The sequence below is a fragment of the Rhinolophus sinicus genome, linkage group LG06 (genome assembly GCF_036562045.2).
Source record: "Rhinolophus sinicus isolate RSC01 linkage group LG06, ASM3656204v1, whole genome shotgun sequence".
Taxonomy (NCBI): Eukaryota; Metazoa; Chordata; class Mammalia; order Chiroptera; family Rhinolophidae; genus Rhinolophus; species Rhinolophus sinicus.
The window spans coordinates 164,644,729-164,663,167 of record NC_133756.1 but is presented as its reverse complement, the minus strand read 5'-3'; the positions used below and the strand labels follow the sequence as shown (position 1 = coordinate 164,663,167).

The following is an 18,439-nucleotide window of genomic DNA, read 5'->3' as shown; positions in this document are numbered from 1 at the left end:
AAATTTAGACCAGGATGGTAGAGGGCAGCTTAACTCTTTGGGCCCCCCGCCCCCGTGCTCCCCAGCTTCCCAGGGTTGCCTGACAGAGAGCAGGCTTGTCGGGGATCAGAACCCGTGGCCAGGCCCGGCAGCCGCCCCTTGGCAGTGCCGATGGAAACCACCGTGCGGTTACACACAGACAGTCACGGAAACCCGGGAGGACAGCAGAGATGAGGGCGCGCCAGGCCCGCCTCAGAGCCCTCCTCCCCCCGCCCCCGCCCCGCTTTCCCACAGTTCACACCCCTGCAGGTCTGCACCGAGTACCCACAGTGTGGAAATGGATCTGGGGCATGGGTGGGGCTCGCCCAGCAACCCCAGCCCACCCCCCTTGGGCCCCGGGGAGAACAGATGGGGTGTAGGATAACTGGGGCTCCCCTGAGTGCCTCTCCTCTGAGGACCCCAGCCCCACCTCCACCAAGGATCCACTGACTCAGTGACTCAAGCGCCTACTGTGTGCCTGGAGGGGCACCGGCTGCTGGGAGGCCACACAAACCCCTTCCTCAGGAAGCTCAGTCCAGGGAGAGACAGGCAAGAAGCCAGCAGGCCAGTGGGGGTGGGGCACAAGTTGCAGAGCAGCAAGGACCAGGAGGAAGAAAGTGGGGTGGGGACAAGGGAGCCGTGCTGGATGGGATTCTCTGAGGAGGTAACACTGCAGCAGAAACCAAACGGGGGGGATAGCTGGACAAATGTCCGGGAGCAGGGAAGGGTGGCCCAACCCACCCTCAGCCCCTCTGGATGCCTCATGCTGCTGACAACTAGGCTCTGGCCCCCCGCCCTGGGCTTTAGAAGGTTCCTGTGCTTTTCTGGCTTTAAAGTGTGCATTGACTCACTCGCTCACCCCTTCACTAAGTCTTTCAACACATCTTTACTAAGTGCCTACTGTGGGCAGGAAGCATCCGTCCTGAGGTCCTGCGGTGAGAGAGCCTGGAGTGTTCGGGTCAGCGGCACCCAGGCCAGTGGCACTCGGGTGGGTGAGTGGGCCGAGGTGAGGCTGGGGTGCCGGCAGGGACCAGGTCAGCGCCCAGCAGCCTGACATGTTTTCAGTCAGTGAGAAGCTGTCAGAGGGTTTTAAGCTCTGAGCCCAGAGGGGACACACTCTGATTTACCTGCTTCTGAGCTGTGTGAAGGATGGAGTAGGGTGCCGGGGACACAGAGCGAGCTGTTGGTAGAGATGACGGACTAGATTCAGGGCAAGGGGGTTGGTCCAGCTCTTTCTGAGACAATAGTCAAAAGAGAATTTCCCCCCGCAAGGGGTTCCAGCAGAGCGGGAGCACCCCAAGTTGATGGGTGCACAGCACTGCAGCAGGACCCAGGGTTTTCTGTTTCCTTCACTGTCTGAAGCACATGGCTTCTAGCCCATGGCCACTGAGGGCTGCTCCTGCAGTCGCCATCACATCTGCATTCCAGCAGCAGGAAAGAGGCAAAAACCCTGCACAGAAGCCACCTTTGTCAGTTCCCCTTATTTCCACGGACTAGAACATAACACACACCCCAAGTCACTACAAGGACCCCTGGGAAAACAAATCTCTACTCCAGGCAACCAAATACCCTGTTTAATCCCAGGTTCTGTTGGTTAAAAAGGCAGAGAATGACTACGGAGACAATTAGCCATATTTGCCACAATTAGCCATCTCAGCCATCAATTGCACATGTGGTTTGGGGTCCAGATAGAAAGACCTCAGGTCGGAGGAGGATGCGGCTGTGAGCAGTCAGCCACATGGCACTGCCATTTCCTGGGATGAAGACGATGGAGAGGACACGACATGTTGATTCTGAGACACTAAAGTGGTGAGGCCAGGGCCTCAGGTTTCCATGGCATGTTTGGCCCTGGGAGTCCAAACCAGGAACCACCAGCATGTGGACGTGGTGAGGTCAGCAACAGCAGGAATACCCGCCTGCAGATGTGCAATAGCAGAGATGGCCACCATGCAATGTCCAGCAGAAAAAGGGAGCCACAGAGGAGACTTGGAGAGAAACCCAGCAGTATGTGGGTCTTGGGAGCTGGAGGGCTTCAGCAGTGAGGGTCCCGCCCCCTCGAAGGAAAACTCTGAGAAGTCCAGACAGAAGACAGCATGAAGTGGCCACTGGGCGGTCACTGATACCTGGAACCATGGGATGCTAGGGATGAAAGCCCAGATGAAGAGGGATGAAAAGTTAATGTACAACCTCTGGTTAAATATGGCACATTAACACACGTGTTTATTTCCACCCTCTCCAAACTCCACTAAAATCAAACAATTTTAAGGTGTAAATCAACAAGGCTAAAGCAATCAGGGGAGGAGACAAGAGAGACACCAAAAAGTATCAGCAAAAGGACCAGTGGAATGTCAACTCCAAGGCTGCAGACGGGAGAACCACTGAGAATGAGGCCGCTTCCAGCCCAAACCCTGGACAGACTCGAGGACGGGAGCCCCAGGTATCCTCGAAGCTGGGACTAGGCAGGACTACAGACAGGAAGATACTTAGTGAAGATCAGGTATGCCCCAATGTGTGAAGCCAGGGTCTCTCCATCCACCAGTGCCGCCAAGGACAGGAGGCTTAGTCTCCAGAGAAGCTGAACCGGAGAGGTTCTGAATTTGGGGACACCAGGAGCATCTATGATGGAGAATAAGCTTTCGTGATAAAAACAAGGTGGAATCAGTGACCGCTTTTATGCTAAAAAGTAAGGCCCCTCCCTTTTTCCCTCCTCAATTCCAAGAATTGAGGGTATATCATTGTGATTTCAGAACACCAGCAATAAAGGGGACACCCTAAGTTTCCAGATAGAGAAAGTGGGTCACATGCAGAAAATAGCTAATCAAATGGCATCAGACTTTTCCACAGCAGTGAAGGAAGCCAGCACAGAATGGAGAAATGCCTTCAAACTTCTGAGGGGAAAAAATCTATTTCCAATGTAGAATTCCATACCCAGTCAAATTCTCAGTTACGAGAGTAGATTAAAGGCATTTTCAGATATGCCCAATCAAAAGATTTACCTATCACATGCCTTTTCTCAGAAAGTTACTTGAGGATATACTCCAGCAAAATGAGGGAAAAACCAAGAAAGAGAAAAATAGGATCCAAGAAGCAAGGGAATCCAACACCAAAAAGAGAGAGAGAGAGAGAGAGAGAGACAGAGAGAGAGAGAGACAGAGAGAGACCAAGGATTAAGGAAAGTGCCTGCATTATGACTATTCAGCAGGCCTGGAGGACAGCTAATCCTTCTAGGACTCCCGGAAGAAACTTCTAGGAGAAAAAAATAATAAAGCTGATAGATTGCTGGTGTTCTCAACAGGAGGAATAGAAGTTTTACAATTCTGGCAGAGAGTTCAAGAATGTAGTGATAGGTGCATTAAAAACTAAGCAAAACATACAGGCAATTCTTAACCCCAGGGAAAACAAAAACTTGTAGACAGCCACATGACTCAGTGGAAAACAGCATTTACATAGTGATATAAAGTTACATAATGTTTACATAAAAAGCAAACAGGAAATATTTATTTAGCCTAGAATTGCAATATAACTATATTGGGAGGGTAGGGGCATGGCCGGGAGAGAGGCTGTGAGAATGAAATCTTAATCTCTGGTCTTCTGTGTTAGTCAGTCACTAGGTAATGTCTAAAACTGCAAATGCCAGGAATAGCAATAGCACATGGTTTTGAATACCAGGGTAAAGCCAGGAACCAGCTAGGAGGGTTGAGGGATTGGTTGCTTGTGGGTCAGGAACTGGGGAACCTAGCGCCCATGGGAGCTCTTCAGATGGGCTTGCTTGCTGATGGTGGGAAAACTGAAGTTAGACGGAGAGTGCTGATGCAGGAGAATGCGGAGGTCCGCCAGCGTCCTAGTGAGGAGGAGGAGGAGCCGCGTAGCCAAGGAGCCAGGGCTCTGATGGGGGAACGGGAGGGTGTTTGGGAAGCTCGGGAGAGTGAGTGAGAGGAGGCAGGACAGGCGGCCCCTTCATGCCGCATGTGCAGACTGGGATTGGCAGGCCCTGGCAGCACCCCTCTGGGTAGCTAGGGGCTGCGGCTGTGCAGGATGGGGCAGCGATGAGAGGAGGGTTCCCTGGTGGGTGCACCCTCCCCACCTTTAACTCGGGTGGACAGAGGGACATGGGCTCCTGCCCAGGTGGGGCTCCTGGAGCTGTGACCTGAGTGGTACCAAGGATGGTCTCAAAGGCCCCCGGATCCAGGCCCTAATGGGGAGCCTTTAGGCTGTGACCACAGGCGACCTGGGTCCTCCCGGAGGCCTGCAGAACACGCCCGGTCTGGTCAGCGTGGGTTCTCCCACCGGGCCTGGTGTCCCAGAGAGCTCTTCCTCCCGGTCCCAAGAGCAGGAAGGGCAGGCTGGGAGCCGCAGGATGGGGCCTGAATCTCTCATCAGTCCTCAGGTCAGCCCAGGCCAGGCAGGCCCCCTGCCAGCCCAGGGCCTCCTTCCTGGGTGGAAGCCTCCCCACACTTCCGCTCACCTTCCGAGCATTGTGGGCCCTCCTGGGAACCCCCCCCCCACCTTTACTCAGTTGTCCTGAGGCCTCCAACCTCCCAAGGACACTCCACATGTGTCCCCTTCAGCATCCTGGCCACATAGCCACACACCTAGGGGTCAGGGCCGGGGATCCTAAGATCACAGGAGTGATGTGGGGACAAGAGTGCAGGGGATGACAGTGAGAGGTGGCATTGTCACCTGCACAGAAGCTGCTGGTGGCCTGGCCAGGGAGTTGTGAGTTTGGAGGTCATGGGGTGGGGGACAGACACCCTGCTGGAGAGCATTACTCTGCTTTTGCACTTGGCCTGGTCCTAGCCCCTCTCCCCACCCCAGCCCAGCGTGCCCATGCAGACGCCTGCTGGTGGAGGACAGACCCTCCTGGGTAGAACAGGTTGCTGTTCCCTGCACAGGGAGGGCTGTGTGAGGGCCTGCCCGCCAGGTGGGGGCCAGACCATCCATGAGGTCTCAGAGTCGGGAAGTTCATGGGGTGCTGCCGGGCCTTCCTGGTTTGGGGGAAGGGTGAGAACGGGGTACACATGACGCCTCCTAGAGCACCGATGCAGGGAGAGGGCCACACAACACTACAGATGACAGGGCCCCTCCCGCTTCCCCGAACGGTGGGGACATCTGTGGGCTTCCAGAGAAGCCAGCAGGTCGGAGGCCCAAGGGAGGCAGAGCCCTGTGATGATCACAGCTACGGGACTGGGGGGACCCTGGAGCCCCGGGGAGCGGGGCTGACTGTCCCTCTCGGTCCTGGTGGCCTCCAGCCTCACCTGAAGCCAGCCTGGGTGGAGATGGGGGGCAGATCCCAGCCTCCTGAGGTTCCTCCCCCTAGGACAGTGACCAACCGGGAACCTGTAGCTCTTGGGGTTTATGACCTGCCTGCCCCAGGACCTCACCTAGGTCAGTGAGTCACCTGAGCCCCAGAGTGGGCACCTGGGCAACCCTGCCATGCCGCAGGTCTGCCCACACACCTGTCCACGGCAACCACAGCACTGTGTAGTCCGTCAGTGACATAAGTGGCCAAGAACCACCCTCCCCGTGACGGGGAGGGGACTGCAGTGCAGGGAGGACCAGGGACTGGCCAGGGTCACAGGGCAGCCATGTCTGACCTCTGTCTGCTCGTGGAGAACCGCTTCACAGCCGTTTTACGGAGATGAAGAGGTCACCAAAGGCTAGGTCCCACACTTGCATGTGACGGAGACTAGGCTGGCGACCAGCACACTCGGGGGTAGGGAACCACAGGTGACAGTGGAGAAGGTGGCCCAGGAAACTGGGTGAGGGCGAGGGATGTTGACTGGCCTGAGAAGGAGGGGTGCTGGGAACAGAGGGGAGCAGGACTTGCCAAATATGTCCAGATGGGGCTGGAGCACTCGTGGCCTGGCCTGGAGTCCCAGTGACTTCCTTCCTGCCCACCTGCTCGCCCCCTCCTCACCCACTTTCTGGACAGTCAGTCTCAGGGTGGGGCTTGGCCCCTGGGGCAGATGTGGGCAGAGGCCTCAGTCCCCCCAACACATAGCACCTGAGCATCTGCTGTGTGTCTGCATCGGGCGGGTCATGGTGAGGTGCCCAGACCCACGGGGCAGCACCCACCCCAAGCTGAGCCCCCTCCCCACCTGGGCCAGCCTGAACCCAGCTCTCTGGCCCCCCAGTCCCTGCCACCATCCCCGGATTCTGCTCCACCTGCCAGCTCCCAGCTTTCACACACTCCCAATGTAGGGCCCAGCATAGCTCTGAGGGAAGTCTGCATGTGCCCAAACACACACACATGTCCAAACACACACACACACACAGGCCAAGCCCCACGGCCCCTGTGCTGGTCACCCCACCTGGGGCTGCCCTGGACAGTTCTGGCCTCTGGGTGGTTATCCACTCACTCTGCCAACCTTTGCCGAGCACCTACTGTGTGCCAGGCACAGGGCTAGCAGATGCCAGGCAACAAAACAGAAGCCCTGCCCTTAAGGAGCTGACCATCCACCGGGCACAGAGACCAGAAATGAGACAAGTCAGCAAAACGGTGATTAAGCGCTAAGCAGAGGACAGCAGAGAGCGTCGCCGGCAGGCCGGGTGGCCCTGAGAGGGGCATTTAAGTAAACACTTAAAGGAGGACAGAAGCAGCCTGAAGCCCGTAGAGAAAGAGCCCTCCTCCCAGGAGCAGCAGGTGCAAAGGGACTGAGGCAGAAGTGGGCTGGACGGAGCGAGCGGGGTCCGAGGGGAGGGCACAGCCAGAGTGTAATGGGCCTCAGAGCCACGGCAGTGACCCTGCCCTTGGCTCTGAGGGAGTGGGGAGCCCCCATTTTAGTGTCCCTCTCCTGTGGCCTAAGAGTGGCTGTGGAAGGCAGGTGGCAGGCCACTGTGGCATCTGGGAGATGCTAGTGGCTCGGCCCAGGGCAGTGGGTTCAGGGCTGGGAGGAGGCTCAGATTCTAGATGGATTTGCTGGGCCCTAAAGGGCTCCAGCCATGACCATGTTGGGTGCCTCCTCTGGTCAGATGAGAGGTGTGAGAGAAAGGAGTCAGGGAGACCCCAGGGTTTCCAGCCTGACCTCTTCACTGAGCAGGTAAAGCATGAGAGGCACAGACTGGGGAGAGACGGGAGGTCCAGAAAAGATGCACTGCATCTAAGGGCCTTGAGACACCCTGATGAGGCAGCCCCACAGGCGGGCCAGCATGACTCGGGGACCCAGGGGTAGATGTACAGGCGGGGTCCCTGGAACGTGGCGGGTATTGCCTGGCCTGGGCCCAGAGAGCAGTAGACGACATCTCCATGCAGAGACAGGGTGGCGGCCACAGGTGGAAAAGCCGAGAGAGGGTTTGCTTGTTTTGTTGCTGGGGGCTGGGAAAACTAGCAGGAACACAGCTGGCAGGGAGCAGTCTGCAGTGACCTGGGGAGAGGGGACATGGCTGAGCCGTCTGGCCACTGGGAGGGGTTTTGACGGCAGCCTGACAGTCCTGGGGGGCAGGACAGACCGCGGCTCCTCTCCTCCAGGTCAGCGGGGGGGTGGAGTGGAAAAGGGGGTACAGGACTCTGGGGGAGGCAGCGGACAAGAGGGAGGTGAGTGGGTGGACCAAGAAGGCAGCAGGGTGGCCGGTGGGCAGAGCTGGGCCCCCCAAGCCTCCTGCCCTGAAGTCAGGGGAGACCCTGGGCTGCAGGACTGTCACCAGCTCAGGCACAGGTCCAGACTGTCCAGGGAGGTGCACCCGCAAATCATGTGGCTCAGCCGAGGGGCCGGGGGTTCAGGCATCCCCTGGACGTGACCTAATGGGTGGCCGTGGAGCGGGAAAAATGTGGGGGCAGCTGAAGGACACAGGGGGCTCAGTTGGAGGTCAGGGCATGTTAGAACACAATAGGGGAACGGACAGAGCTCCCCGAGAAGGGGCAGCTGTGGGCTGACCAGAGGGTGACCATGGGAGGGTGGCCGAGGGTGGAGGGCAGGACCCTGGTAGGTGAGAGTGAGAACCTGGGAGCCAGACGGCTGAGCAGTTTGAAAACCACCAAGGGTGTACAAAGGAATTCTGGGGGGGGAGTGGGCACAGGGCTCAAATCTTCAGAAAACTGGGCCGGGGCGTTGGGAAGGAGGTGAGAGAATGGTCTGGAAGCAGCGAGGCAAAGCAGGAGGACCTCACCCGACATGCAGGGTGGCTGGAAACCTTCGGCTGAGAGGGAAGGGTGAGGACATCAGTCAAAAGCTGACCCTGAGCCCTTGGGCAAGGAAAGGGCCGTGAGAACAGAAAGGTGGCGGGGGTGGGGGAGCCCCGAGGAAGGGTCACTGCCCAGCTCGGCCTTGGCCTTGGCCACAGGCACCGAGACCCATTCCAGAGCAGCAGCCCCTCCCCACACAGGGGTGCCTGCCTGGGGAGCGCTTGGCCCTCCTGACTGCCAATGGACACCAGCCACGTGAGGCTTCCAGAGCGCCATGGAAAGGCTGGCTTTGAGCCCCCCACCCCCAGGAGCAGGCTCTGCGGACGACGTGTTTCAACACGGCAGCCTCAGAACCTGTGTTGAGTGAAAACAAGCAAGTAGAGAACGGCTGTCTCATGTTACCATTTACACTAAAGCGCTCGATGGATACTGTATCACGTGCCCAAGCTGTGTTTCGAAATAGCTGGAAGCATAAACAGCAGATAGCTCAGCCGGTTACCTGGGAGAGGAGGCGACCAGAGCGAGGCTGGCTGGGTCAAAGGGGATGTTTCTTTGAAATGTTTTTACTTTTGAGAGAGAGAATGTTTTCGAAGAGTACTTAAATTTCGTGCAAAACCTTGTAAACAGGCTCATTTAAAAACAAGAACTCCAGCTGGGCAGAGCGTGTAGGTTGGAGAGGGGGCATAGCGGGCACTACTGGAGGCAGGTGCGGTGGGCAGATGGGGTTGGGGTCCGCAGCCCCCAGTCATCCAGGGAAGAAGCTTGGGGATATGTGCAGTCAAGGGCAGCCTGAGAAGCTGTTGTTTGAGTGTCGGGAGAAAGGACATGGCCCCAGGCTGAGTGGGGGGAAACCAAGATTGGCCTGAGAGGAGAGTGGAGAGAAAATCCACCAGGCTATGGGGACAGCCAATCTTGGGGGACAGGGAAGTGGTCAGAGGCAGCTATGAAGTGGCGGGGAACTGGAGGACACACTGGGGCCTTCTTCCCCTGAATCCCCCACAGGCCAGAGGAGCTGCCCAGGGGAGCTGGACCCTGCCCCCTGTCTGTGACCACAGACACATGGACCTCTATTCTCACACGTGACCCCCACAGCTGCCCTAGCTACAGGACAGACTAGCTGTCCCCTCCCTGCTAGGGAGGTGACAGAAGCCAAAATCACCTAGTCGGTGAGGGGTCATGGATGGCCTAGCAGTGTCCCTGCTTTCAGAAAGGCAGACATTTAAGAAGTAAACAATGCAAGTGGTACCCGGCAGAGCTGGAGGTGATGGCAGACAAACCAAGAGGGAGGAGCAGGAGGGAGCACTTCTAAAGAGGAGACCCTCACCTTGGAGCCTGAAGAATGAGAAGGGTCTGCTGGCTCAAGAAAGAGTGGGTTGTTTCAGGGAGTGGGGCCAGCTGGTGCAAAGGTCCTGAGGCAGGGAGGGATGGGGCACATGCAAGGAGCTGGAAGAAGCCCTTGCAGGGCATGAAGGGGCAGTGGCTGAGTGGGACACAGGGCCCAGACCGTGAAGAATATGGCCAGGGCCGGGCTGTGTACCCTGAGCTCACTCAGAGACCTGTAGGGGTTTCACTCAGGGCAGGACCCTGGGGCAGCCTGCTGGCATGGAGAGCTGCAGGGAGTGGAAGCCGAGCCTGGAGGGCACTGCTAGCTGGCCTGGGGACTGGTGGGCTGAGGGGTCCTGGCCAAGTTGTGGGGAGCAGGGGGCAGCAGAGCCTGGTGGAAGAAGCCAGTGGCAGATGGAAGAGTGACCACACCGCCAATGGGCTGCCCCGCCCACCTGTCCACCATCACTGGGCTGTGTGTCACCCACACGCCTGCCCACCCGGACCTGGGGTTTGGCTGCAGAGGCCAAGTGCTCACTGACTCCAGATACAGTGTTCTGCTGGGCGTCCCCCTGGCTTCCGGGACTTTGGGCTCAGCAGAGGGGCAGCAAGGGAGGGGAAGGGGGAAGAATCAAATGCAGGTGGGGCCTCCGCCAGCCGCCAACACAAACACGGCCTCTCGGCTTCCAGTGCCTTTTTCCAGCCTGCCCTACATTCCCGCCTGCCCGGCCCGGCCTGGGGCTCCGCAATGTGGGCAGGGCGAGCAGCCGCCCCAGCTTGGCCCCCACAAGCAGCACCCCCCTGAGGCCCCGGGCAGCCCATCCAGGGGGCCTGAGGCCTGCTCATCCTGGGCAGGAGTCTCCCCCAGCCCCCCACCAGGTGTCTGCCCAGGCCCCTTCTAGGGGGAGGTGTGCAGTGGGGCTCCCACCTGCAGCCCCTGATTCTGCCACTGACCCCGTCTGTAACCTCTGTCCTCTGAGCCTTGTCCTCCCTGAAGCCCTCCTGCGTCCACACAGAGGCGGCCTTGGTGAGGTCGTGGGGGTGTTACTCTGCACACACATGCTGGGCCGACAGAGAAGCAGGGGAGGGACGCAGCAGCTACGTGCCCAGGATTGAGCACATGTGTGGACAAGGCACCCACACACCTCCTGGGGCCTCTGTCCTGGGGGGTGAGGGGTGGGGCAACAAGAGACAAAAGACATAATTAATAAGCCTGCAACATAGGTGTGAGTTCTGGAGGAAGGAAAGGTAGATGCAGGGCCGGGGCTGGGGGGCCGGTTGCTGTGCTCAGCACGGAGCCCAGGGAGGCCTAATGGAGAAGCAGACGAGCAGAAATGTGGACAAGGCGAGGGCCCGAGCCGCCGGAGAACCCAGCACTGCGTTCCCGCGGGCGGTGGAGAGAAGGGGCAGGAGTGGGGACGGACTGGGGGCCCCAGGCAGGAGCTATCTGGGGTGACAGGGCTTGGGTCACACACGCAGTGCCCCATGGCCCATGGGAGGACTTGTCTTTTGTTCAGAGCTCAGAGGGGATCTTCTCAGAGTGCTGAGCAGAGGACTGAGCACTCTCAGACTCCGGTGCACTGGGAGTCTGTGGAGGGAGATGGCTCAGGTCAGCGGGAGCAGCTCAGCACGGCTGCGGCCCAGAGACAGTGGCAGGGGGACGAGCATGTCACTCAGAGGCCATTGTGCCACTGGAGGGGGTCCTAGGGCTGGGTGTGTGGGGTTGTGCCAGCCCGATGTGGCTTGTGATGATGACCCTGAGACACCCCCGTCATCGGTCAGCCTGAAACGAGGTAGGACATGAACCCAGGCAGTCTGTCCATGTGCCTGAGTCCTCCCCCCACCGCCCATGACCCAGACCCACTGCTATGCTGTCCACATGTGCTAGCATGCCCAAAATGTCCCCACGCCGGGCCTCCCACACAGGCGGGGGCCTGCACTCACGCAGACACACTGTGTGCGTGCCCACCTCGGCCACAGCACACGTGTGCAGCGGCCCTGCGGCCCTCTCCCCGCCACGGGACAGAGAGCCCCTGCAGAGAGAGCGGCTGCCCTGGGGACTGGCAGTAAAACCTCAGCGGCTAGAAACACGTTGATTCTTCTCCAAGAGCTAAAGTACTAAAACAAAGTCATAAACACAATTACACCGTCTCCTGCCATAAATTTCAACGTTATGAAGCGCTGTGACCTATTTCCACTCATACCCAGCTCTGGAAGACCATCCAGCCCCAAGGGGCCCTAACGAAAGAGTGATTTATGGGTGTTATTCCGGAGTTCTTGTCGTGGGGGAGGGGCGTTCCCAAGCCCTAGGAGCCACAGAGGCCCAGCGCCAGGGGCAGGGCCCACAGGCTGTGTGTGCTCTGGGGCGGGGCTGGGCCAGGGTGCCTGTGGTGGGGGGGACCCCCCAGCACAGCTCACTGCAGGCAGACAGTACCCTGCACCAGCCTCCCCTCCCCCTTGGCGAGAGGGTCTCCTGCAGAGCTGTGGAGTCAAGGTGCTGGGCCGTGTCGCACCCGCTGTGTTTACTCCACAAACATGAACTGGGCCCCTCCAGTGCTGGCAAGGACGGGCGGAGGAGCCCGGCTCCTAGACACGAATTTAGTGAGGAAAAGCTAAGGAATAAGCAGACACAACTGTACCCCCGGTGCCTTGGAGAAAACCAGGGCTGCTCAGGGGGGTGGAAGGGTCTTGGCAGAGGGAGGGGTGGCCTCAGAGCAGTGACGGGGGTGAGACCTGAGGGTGGGGGTGGGGTAGTGACTGGGACAGGTAGTGGGAACAGCAGGGACAAAGGCCACCATGTGTGAGGACCAGCAGAGAGGCCTGGAACAGAGTGAACAGGAGGGAGGCCAGAGAGCAAAAGGGGACAGGTCTGGGGGCCACAAAAGGGACTCGGGCTTCTCGGGGGGTGGGGTGGAGGTCAGGAAGGTCTGAGCAGGCAGTGACACGACCTGGTGTGTGTTTTGAAAGGACCACCTTGCAGAAGTATGCTGTGGGGGGAGGAAGGCTGGCTGGCAGGCTACTGGAGCAGTCCCAGCAACAGAGGACGGCACCCTGGTCCAGGCTGGAGCCGTAAAGGGCAGGCAGGGATCTCCCAGGCTCTGCTGATGGGCAGAATGTGGAGCGTGAGGCTGAGATTTGGAGCCTTTTCCTGAGATGAGGGAAACTGGAAGGAACCGTATGGGTGTAGAGAGATGGAGAGACGTAAACTGAGATGCAAGAAAACTGTGGTTCCATGATCTGAGTTCAGGCCCGAGGCGCCACAGAGCCGGACATGCAGGTCCTGGGTGCGTCCCTGGCCTGAGCCTGGGTACTTCGGGTCCAGAGGCCATCAGACCATGTCTGTTACTTCAGGGTGGCCCTCCTCCTGCCATGGTCACTGGAGGGTTCTGTAATGCATCCAGTGCCTCTCCCTGTGTAGTTTGTCTCGGTGATAGCCATTGCCCTAAAAGTGGGAGCTCAGCTACACCTGCCTGTGCCAGAGGGCACAGGGGGCAAAGGTCATGGGTCACTGACACCTACCACCCTCCCTGACCCAGCAGCAGCAGCTTGCCAAGCGAGGGCTGTTCTCCATGGTGGGGGATAAACTGGTCTTCCATGGAGATGGAGAACCTGGAAGCCCCCAAGAAGGCCCAGCACCACCACCTGAAACCTGCTCAGCAGGCATGCAGCCATGCAGGGTGGCAGTGTCACCTCAGTCAGATTCAGTCCTTCCTGTATCCAGCAGGGCTGATGTCCGAGCCTGTGGCCTGGTGTGGCCCAAACGCCTGTGGTGACACCAGCAGGTGGCCAGGCTCTTTCATGACGGCAGGCACAGGCACTCCTATCCACCAGTCACAGGTCACTTGCCGGAGCCTGTGCTGGGGGCTTCTCACGAACTCTGTATGTTCGAGAGGGCTGGCAGGGTGGCACTGCCCACCCATGGGACTTTGAGGTGTGGCTGGGGCCCAGGACAAGGGATGCGGGCTTCTGCCCTGAGCTCTCCAGCATGGGGCTCCCTCCTGAGCTGGCCAGAGTGGGTGCTGGGCGGGCAGCAGCCTGAGGGTCCTTCTCAGGAGCCCGCCGGGACCTGCCCCCAGCTTGTGCTGGCCCCACCCCATCCCCCGAGCTGTGTCCGGGGACTCAAGGCCCACTCGGCCCTCCAGGCCTCAGCTGTACCACTCGTCTGATGGGCGCAGGAGTGGCAGAGGGCCATGCTGGGCACACAGGTGCTACAGGCCTGCGGCCAGGGCAGCAGGGAGAAGGTGGGCCCCTGCGTGCCCTGCCCGGAGCCTGGAGCCCCCAAGTCCCTGCAGCCCAGCTCTGCACCCAGTGATCAACATTCTGAGTATCGCTCCTGAGAACGGCTCAGTGGCCATTGGGCCAGGCCAGTCTACACACTAGTGGAGGGCTCAGGTGACCTCCGCCTGTGACCCTCGGAAGGGCCCTGGGCTGTTCTGAGAGGAGGCCCTGCCCACATTCAGATGCTGGCTCACAGGCACCCCGGGCTCCGCCCACCCCTCGCACCCCAGGCCTTGGTGCCCATCTCCCCTGCCAGGGCTGTCGTCGGCATCAGGTCCAGAGCCGGGATCAAGGCTGAGCAGGTTCTACAAAAATTTCCCCTGAAAGACTCTTTTTCAAGATTTTCTTTTGAAAACAAATTCATAACCACATCAAACAGGAAGCCGGTGGCCGTGGGTTTGATCACCAGCCGCCCGGGGCTCTCTAACTAGCTGTTATTCTAATTGCTTTTTTCTCTTCCGAGGGCTGCATAAGTCTTCTTATGGTTATTAATTTGGTGAGTAGAGGCAGAGAAACAAGGGAGCTTTTGTTGGCCTTGCCCTTCTGGTCACTATCAAATTGCTAATAAGGACGAGATCCCCAAAACTCATCTGTTGCAGCAGCTCCTGGCGAACACGGTCCCCATCCCCCGAGGAGGGCAGAGCTGCCCTGGGCACCTGCCCCGCAGTTGCACCTCCCTGTGGCTGGGGTTTCCCCAAGGCCACTGCCTCCTGCTCATCTGGTGTCACAATCAATGAAGGTGCTCTGTGCTCCGGCCTGAAAAGGTGAGGCGTCTTCAGGGGCCATGTCTCTGAGACGTGATGGAGACCCAGGAGGAGCCACCACAGGAGCCCTGGCCCAGGGCCCTCCAGGCACAGCAGCCCTCAGGGCTGCCCACAGGCCTGGGCAAAGGAGGCCCCTGCCAAGGGGCTGCTCCGAGAGCCAGGGTTCCACCCTGAGACCCCACCCCCACGCTGTATGTGCTGTCTTACTCCACGCCCAAGACAGCCCACAGAGGGAGGGCCTGGTTCCCACTTTCCAGAAAGGAAGGCACATCACCCAGGTGTCAGCATGGGATCTGACTAGGCCTCCCAGACCAGCCTGACCACGGCTCACCCCACACCACAGGGCCACGTGATCTGTCATTGAAGGGGATAGGATGGAGACCCATGTGTGCTGGGCAGGGGCCACGACAGGGCCCTGGGGGCTGGGCAGTGCATGGCAAACTCAGGGAGCCCAGAGCCGGCTGTGGTGGGGGGCACCAGGCATCCCCCAGGTGGTGTGTGGCACCAAGGTCAGGCCGAAGCTCCAGGAGGGAGGTGGGGCTGGGAGGGCTCCCCAAGGCTTGGCCCACCCTCTGTTCACCAGGCCTCCTGCTCACTCCCCGAGGTGGCCCAGAACCAAGCCGCTTCTCGAGACACGCCCGGGAGCCCCCACCGTTTCTGCACCCCAACCACCCGGCCGTTTCCTTTTTCCCAAGAACACCCCATAAAGCCTTCCATACCCACTTGCACATCTGGAGACATCAACAGATGTTCAAGTGCCGTAAAGTGAAAATTTATGAAACCACAAATTTTCTTCTGTAATGTATTTGGTGCTTTAATTGATGCCAAACCAATCGATGCTTGGAGCTGGGGCCTGTACAGTTGAGAGACAGTCGGCCATGCCTGTACCAGCGTTGGTTAAGGCAACCATCATGCGGGGCCCAGGGAGCCCAGGTGGGCTCCAAAGCCCAGGTGACCCCCACCGGCCTCCCAGGGCACAAGCAGGCGGTGGGACTGAGGAGGCTGATGTGCTGCAGAGGGAGCCCCGGGGGTCTTGGCCGGGGCGGGGGGAATTCAGGTGTGAGCAAGTCCGCTTCCCACGTTCCCTCCTGCCTTGCTCACTGAGTGTTTGCCCAGCCTCTGAGCCCAGCTCAGACCCCCTGCTCTCGCCCCCTCCCTGCCCAACACTGGGGATGGGGGGCTACAGGGGTGAGATGGAGAAGCAGGGGACCCAGCTGGTGACCCTGAGCAAGACCCTTCTCCTCCTGTGGGGGGGGATATAAGCCTCGTCGGTGGCTTCCAAACAGCTCTGCAGAGAACTGGGGTGCTGGGCAGGCATCTGGGGAAATTGGGGAGGCTGAGTGAATGGCCCCAGGCCCCACCAGAGAAGCCCTGCACCCCTTCCCATTATTTATAGCCTGGGCTCCCGCATCAGCTTTGTCTAAGGAAATAGAAGGTTAAGCCCCCCTGGCCTGGGTGTGGGACCTCAGATTGCAGCTGTCCGTGGGGAGGCCTGGGACAGGTGGATCTCAGACTATCCCCAGCGCATTGCCTGGGTGTTGGCCTCTGGGGAGGGGCACAGCACCCCCCCCACAGGCAGCCATTCTGACAGGAGGGGTGGGGAAAGTAGGGCTGCTGGGACGCACCTTCAGGGCCCATCCTGCCCTATGTGCCTCAGGGGTCTCAGGTTAAGGAACCGCCTGCCCTGGCTCCCCAAGAGACACCCCTCTTCTCATGTCCTCCCTGCCCAGTTCAGCATCCATTGTAAGGGGAGCGTTCTTGACTGTCACACCTACTGCTGAAGCCTGGCCTGGGTCCCCCTCGGGACCAGCTACTGGGCTTCCAGCCCCACACAGGCCTCTTCAGCCAGCAGCATCTTCCCCGGGGCCATCCTGCCAGCCAGCAGCCCACTCCACCTGGTCCTGGGGCCCGCAGGAGGGCCCAGGTGGGTCCAGACGCAGGCTGGCCCGGGTGGCCGGGGACTACACATCACACAAGTATGTGTGTCCAGGCGGACTGACGGCCACAGCCCGCTCTTCCTGCGCTGCCCTCGGCTGCACAGTTCCCTCTGCAGAGTCATCTTCATGGCTTTTCCCCCCACGCCACACTGTTCCCTACAGCCGCCCTGTGCTCTTGCTGCTGGGCCCACATGTGTGGATGACCCGGCCACCTCCTTTCCTCCGCCACTGCCCGACTCACTCTGCTCTTGTCCCCACAGGTGACACAGCTGGACCAGAGGCTGCTGCTCATCACCGACATGCTTCACCAGCTTCTGTCCTTGCACCAGGGCAGCCCCCCGGGGGGCCGGCCCCCCAGCGGGGGCGGGGCCCAAGTAGTCCAGGCCTGCCGTGGCCCCATCAGCCCAGAGCTCTTTCTGCCCAGCAATGCCCTGCCCACCTACGAACAGCTGACCGTGCCCTGCCGGGGCCCTGATGAGGGGTCCTGATGGGGGCCTGGGGCCTGAGTGGGGCGGCCCAGAGGCACCCGCCCACCTGCCCCGCCTGCCACTCAGCAGGGGCGCCCATCAGGCCGCTGACCGTCTCCTTGAGCACCTCTTCCCTCCCAGGCCCCAGACACCCGTGGGCCACGCTGCCCCACGAGCCCAGGCTTGGGGGTTCGCTGAGGCCAGCTCTTCCCAGCCAGTGGGTACTAGAACTTGGCTGGGTGTGGGAACCCCGTCTCAGCTCTGAGACTCTGGCCCCCCACATTGCTTGCGTGGTGGTCGGGACACTGTGGCAGGTGGTCAGGCTGGCACCCAGGGCTGGGCACCCTGGCACTTGGTCTGTCCCACATAAGGCAGGAAGCAGGCCAGGTACGTGCAGGCCTGCCCTGGTAGACCCCTGGGCCTCCCTGAGGGGAGACCAAGAGACAGCTTAGACACGGCCTGTGGGGACCACACGCCTGGCCTGGAAACGAGAACCCAGGTGGACCCAGGGAGGAGACAGGCAGGGCAGGGCAGGCCCAGCCCATGCCAAACAGGATGCCCGTGAGCCCTGCTCAGGGGGCCCAGGCCTGGGCTGTGACCCTCAGTCTCCACTGATGGTGACTCAATGGGCCAGGAACTGTGGGGCTTATCCTGACGCCACAGCTTCACGTGGGAAGGACGGGCCCACTGTCCCCAGAGCTCTTCACTGGGGGTAGAATGTCCACCGGCGGAATGGGGGTGGACAGGCCCCCCACTTTAGACTGGCAGCTTCTCCTACCCATTCCAGAGAGAAGAGGGGGGGCCCCCAACCCCATTCACATGCAGCTCCTGCCTCCAGCTCCCTGCCTGGTCCGAACAGCTGGATAGACGCACAGAACTGTCAGCTGCTGAGCCCTGGGGGAGCACGAGGGTGTCAGTCCCCCCACAGGACGGGGGCTTATCCTGGGCATCGCATCTCACAGAAATCAGAATAATTTGTGGTGATTTGGAATCTGTGTTTTAATGAGTTTCACGGTGTGATTTTGATTCTTTCTTGTGCTGGCTTTTCCTAATAAATGTGGGTCACGGGTTGGTGTCGGCTCTTCTCTCACCTTGATTTCTGGAGAGGATCCATCTGTGGGACAACCTCATCTTCCCTCAGAGCTGCCACCCTCATCCCTCAACACACCAGCGCTCCCTCACTGTCTGCACCTGCCCAGGTGGGGGAGGTGGCCCAGGAGCCCCCAGCTCGCTGGCCTGGGGTCCTCGGGGCAGGGTCTCACCAGTGACCCAGACGTGCCTGGAAGGCAGACCATTCCTGCCCCTGTCCCCGTAGCCAGCACCGTGGTCGGCTCTGCCCACATGAGCAGAGAGGAGGGAAAAAAGGTGGCTAAAAACACAGCCCGTCCTCCCAGCCCAGCCTCTGCTCTTGCTGGAATGTTCTTCCTACGCACCCACCCCTCATCTGCTGAAATCACACCCTTGGTCCATGGCCCAGCTCAAAGCCCCTACTGCAGCAAGCTCTCCCTGACAGCCCCTCCCAAGCACCCC

The 18,439-nt window shown here is 59.9% G+C and overlaps 1 protein-coding gene across 3 annotated transcripts in view; it reads left to right on the top strand.

Annotated features, from left to right (window-relative positions):
• KCNQ1 (potassium voltage-gated channel subfamily Q member 1) overlaps positions 1–17,980 on the top strand; it is a 307,207-nt gene extending 289,227 nt beyond the window's left edge. For all 3 annotated transcript variants that reach the window (XM_019713689.2, XM_019713688.2, XM_074336909.1), the window contains one exon: positions 16,703–17,980. In XM_019713689.2, the coding sequence (XP_019569248.2) occupies positions 16,703–16,917 (215 nt within the window). In that variant the 3' untranslated portion in view covers positions 16,918–17,980. The remainder of the gene's footprint in view (positions 1–16,702) is intronic.
• Positions 17,981–18,439: the final 459 nt, after the last annotated feature.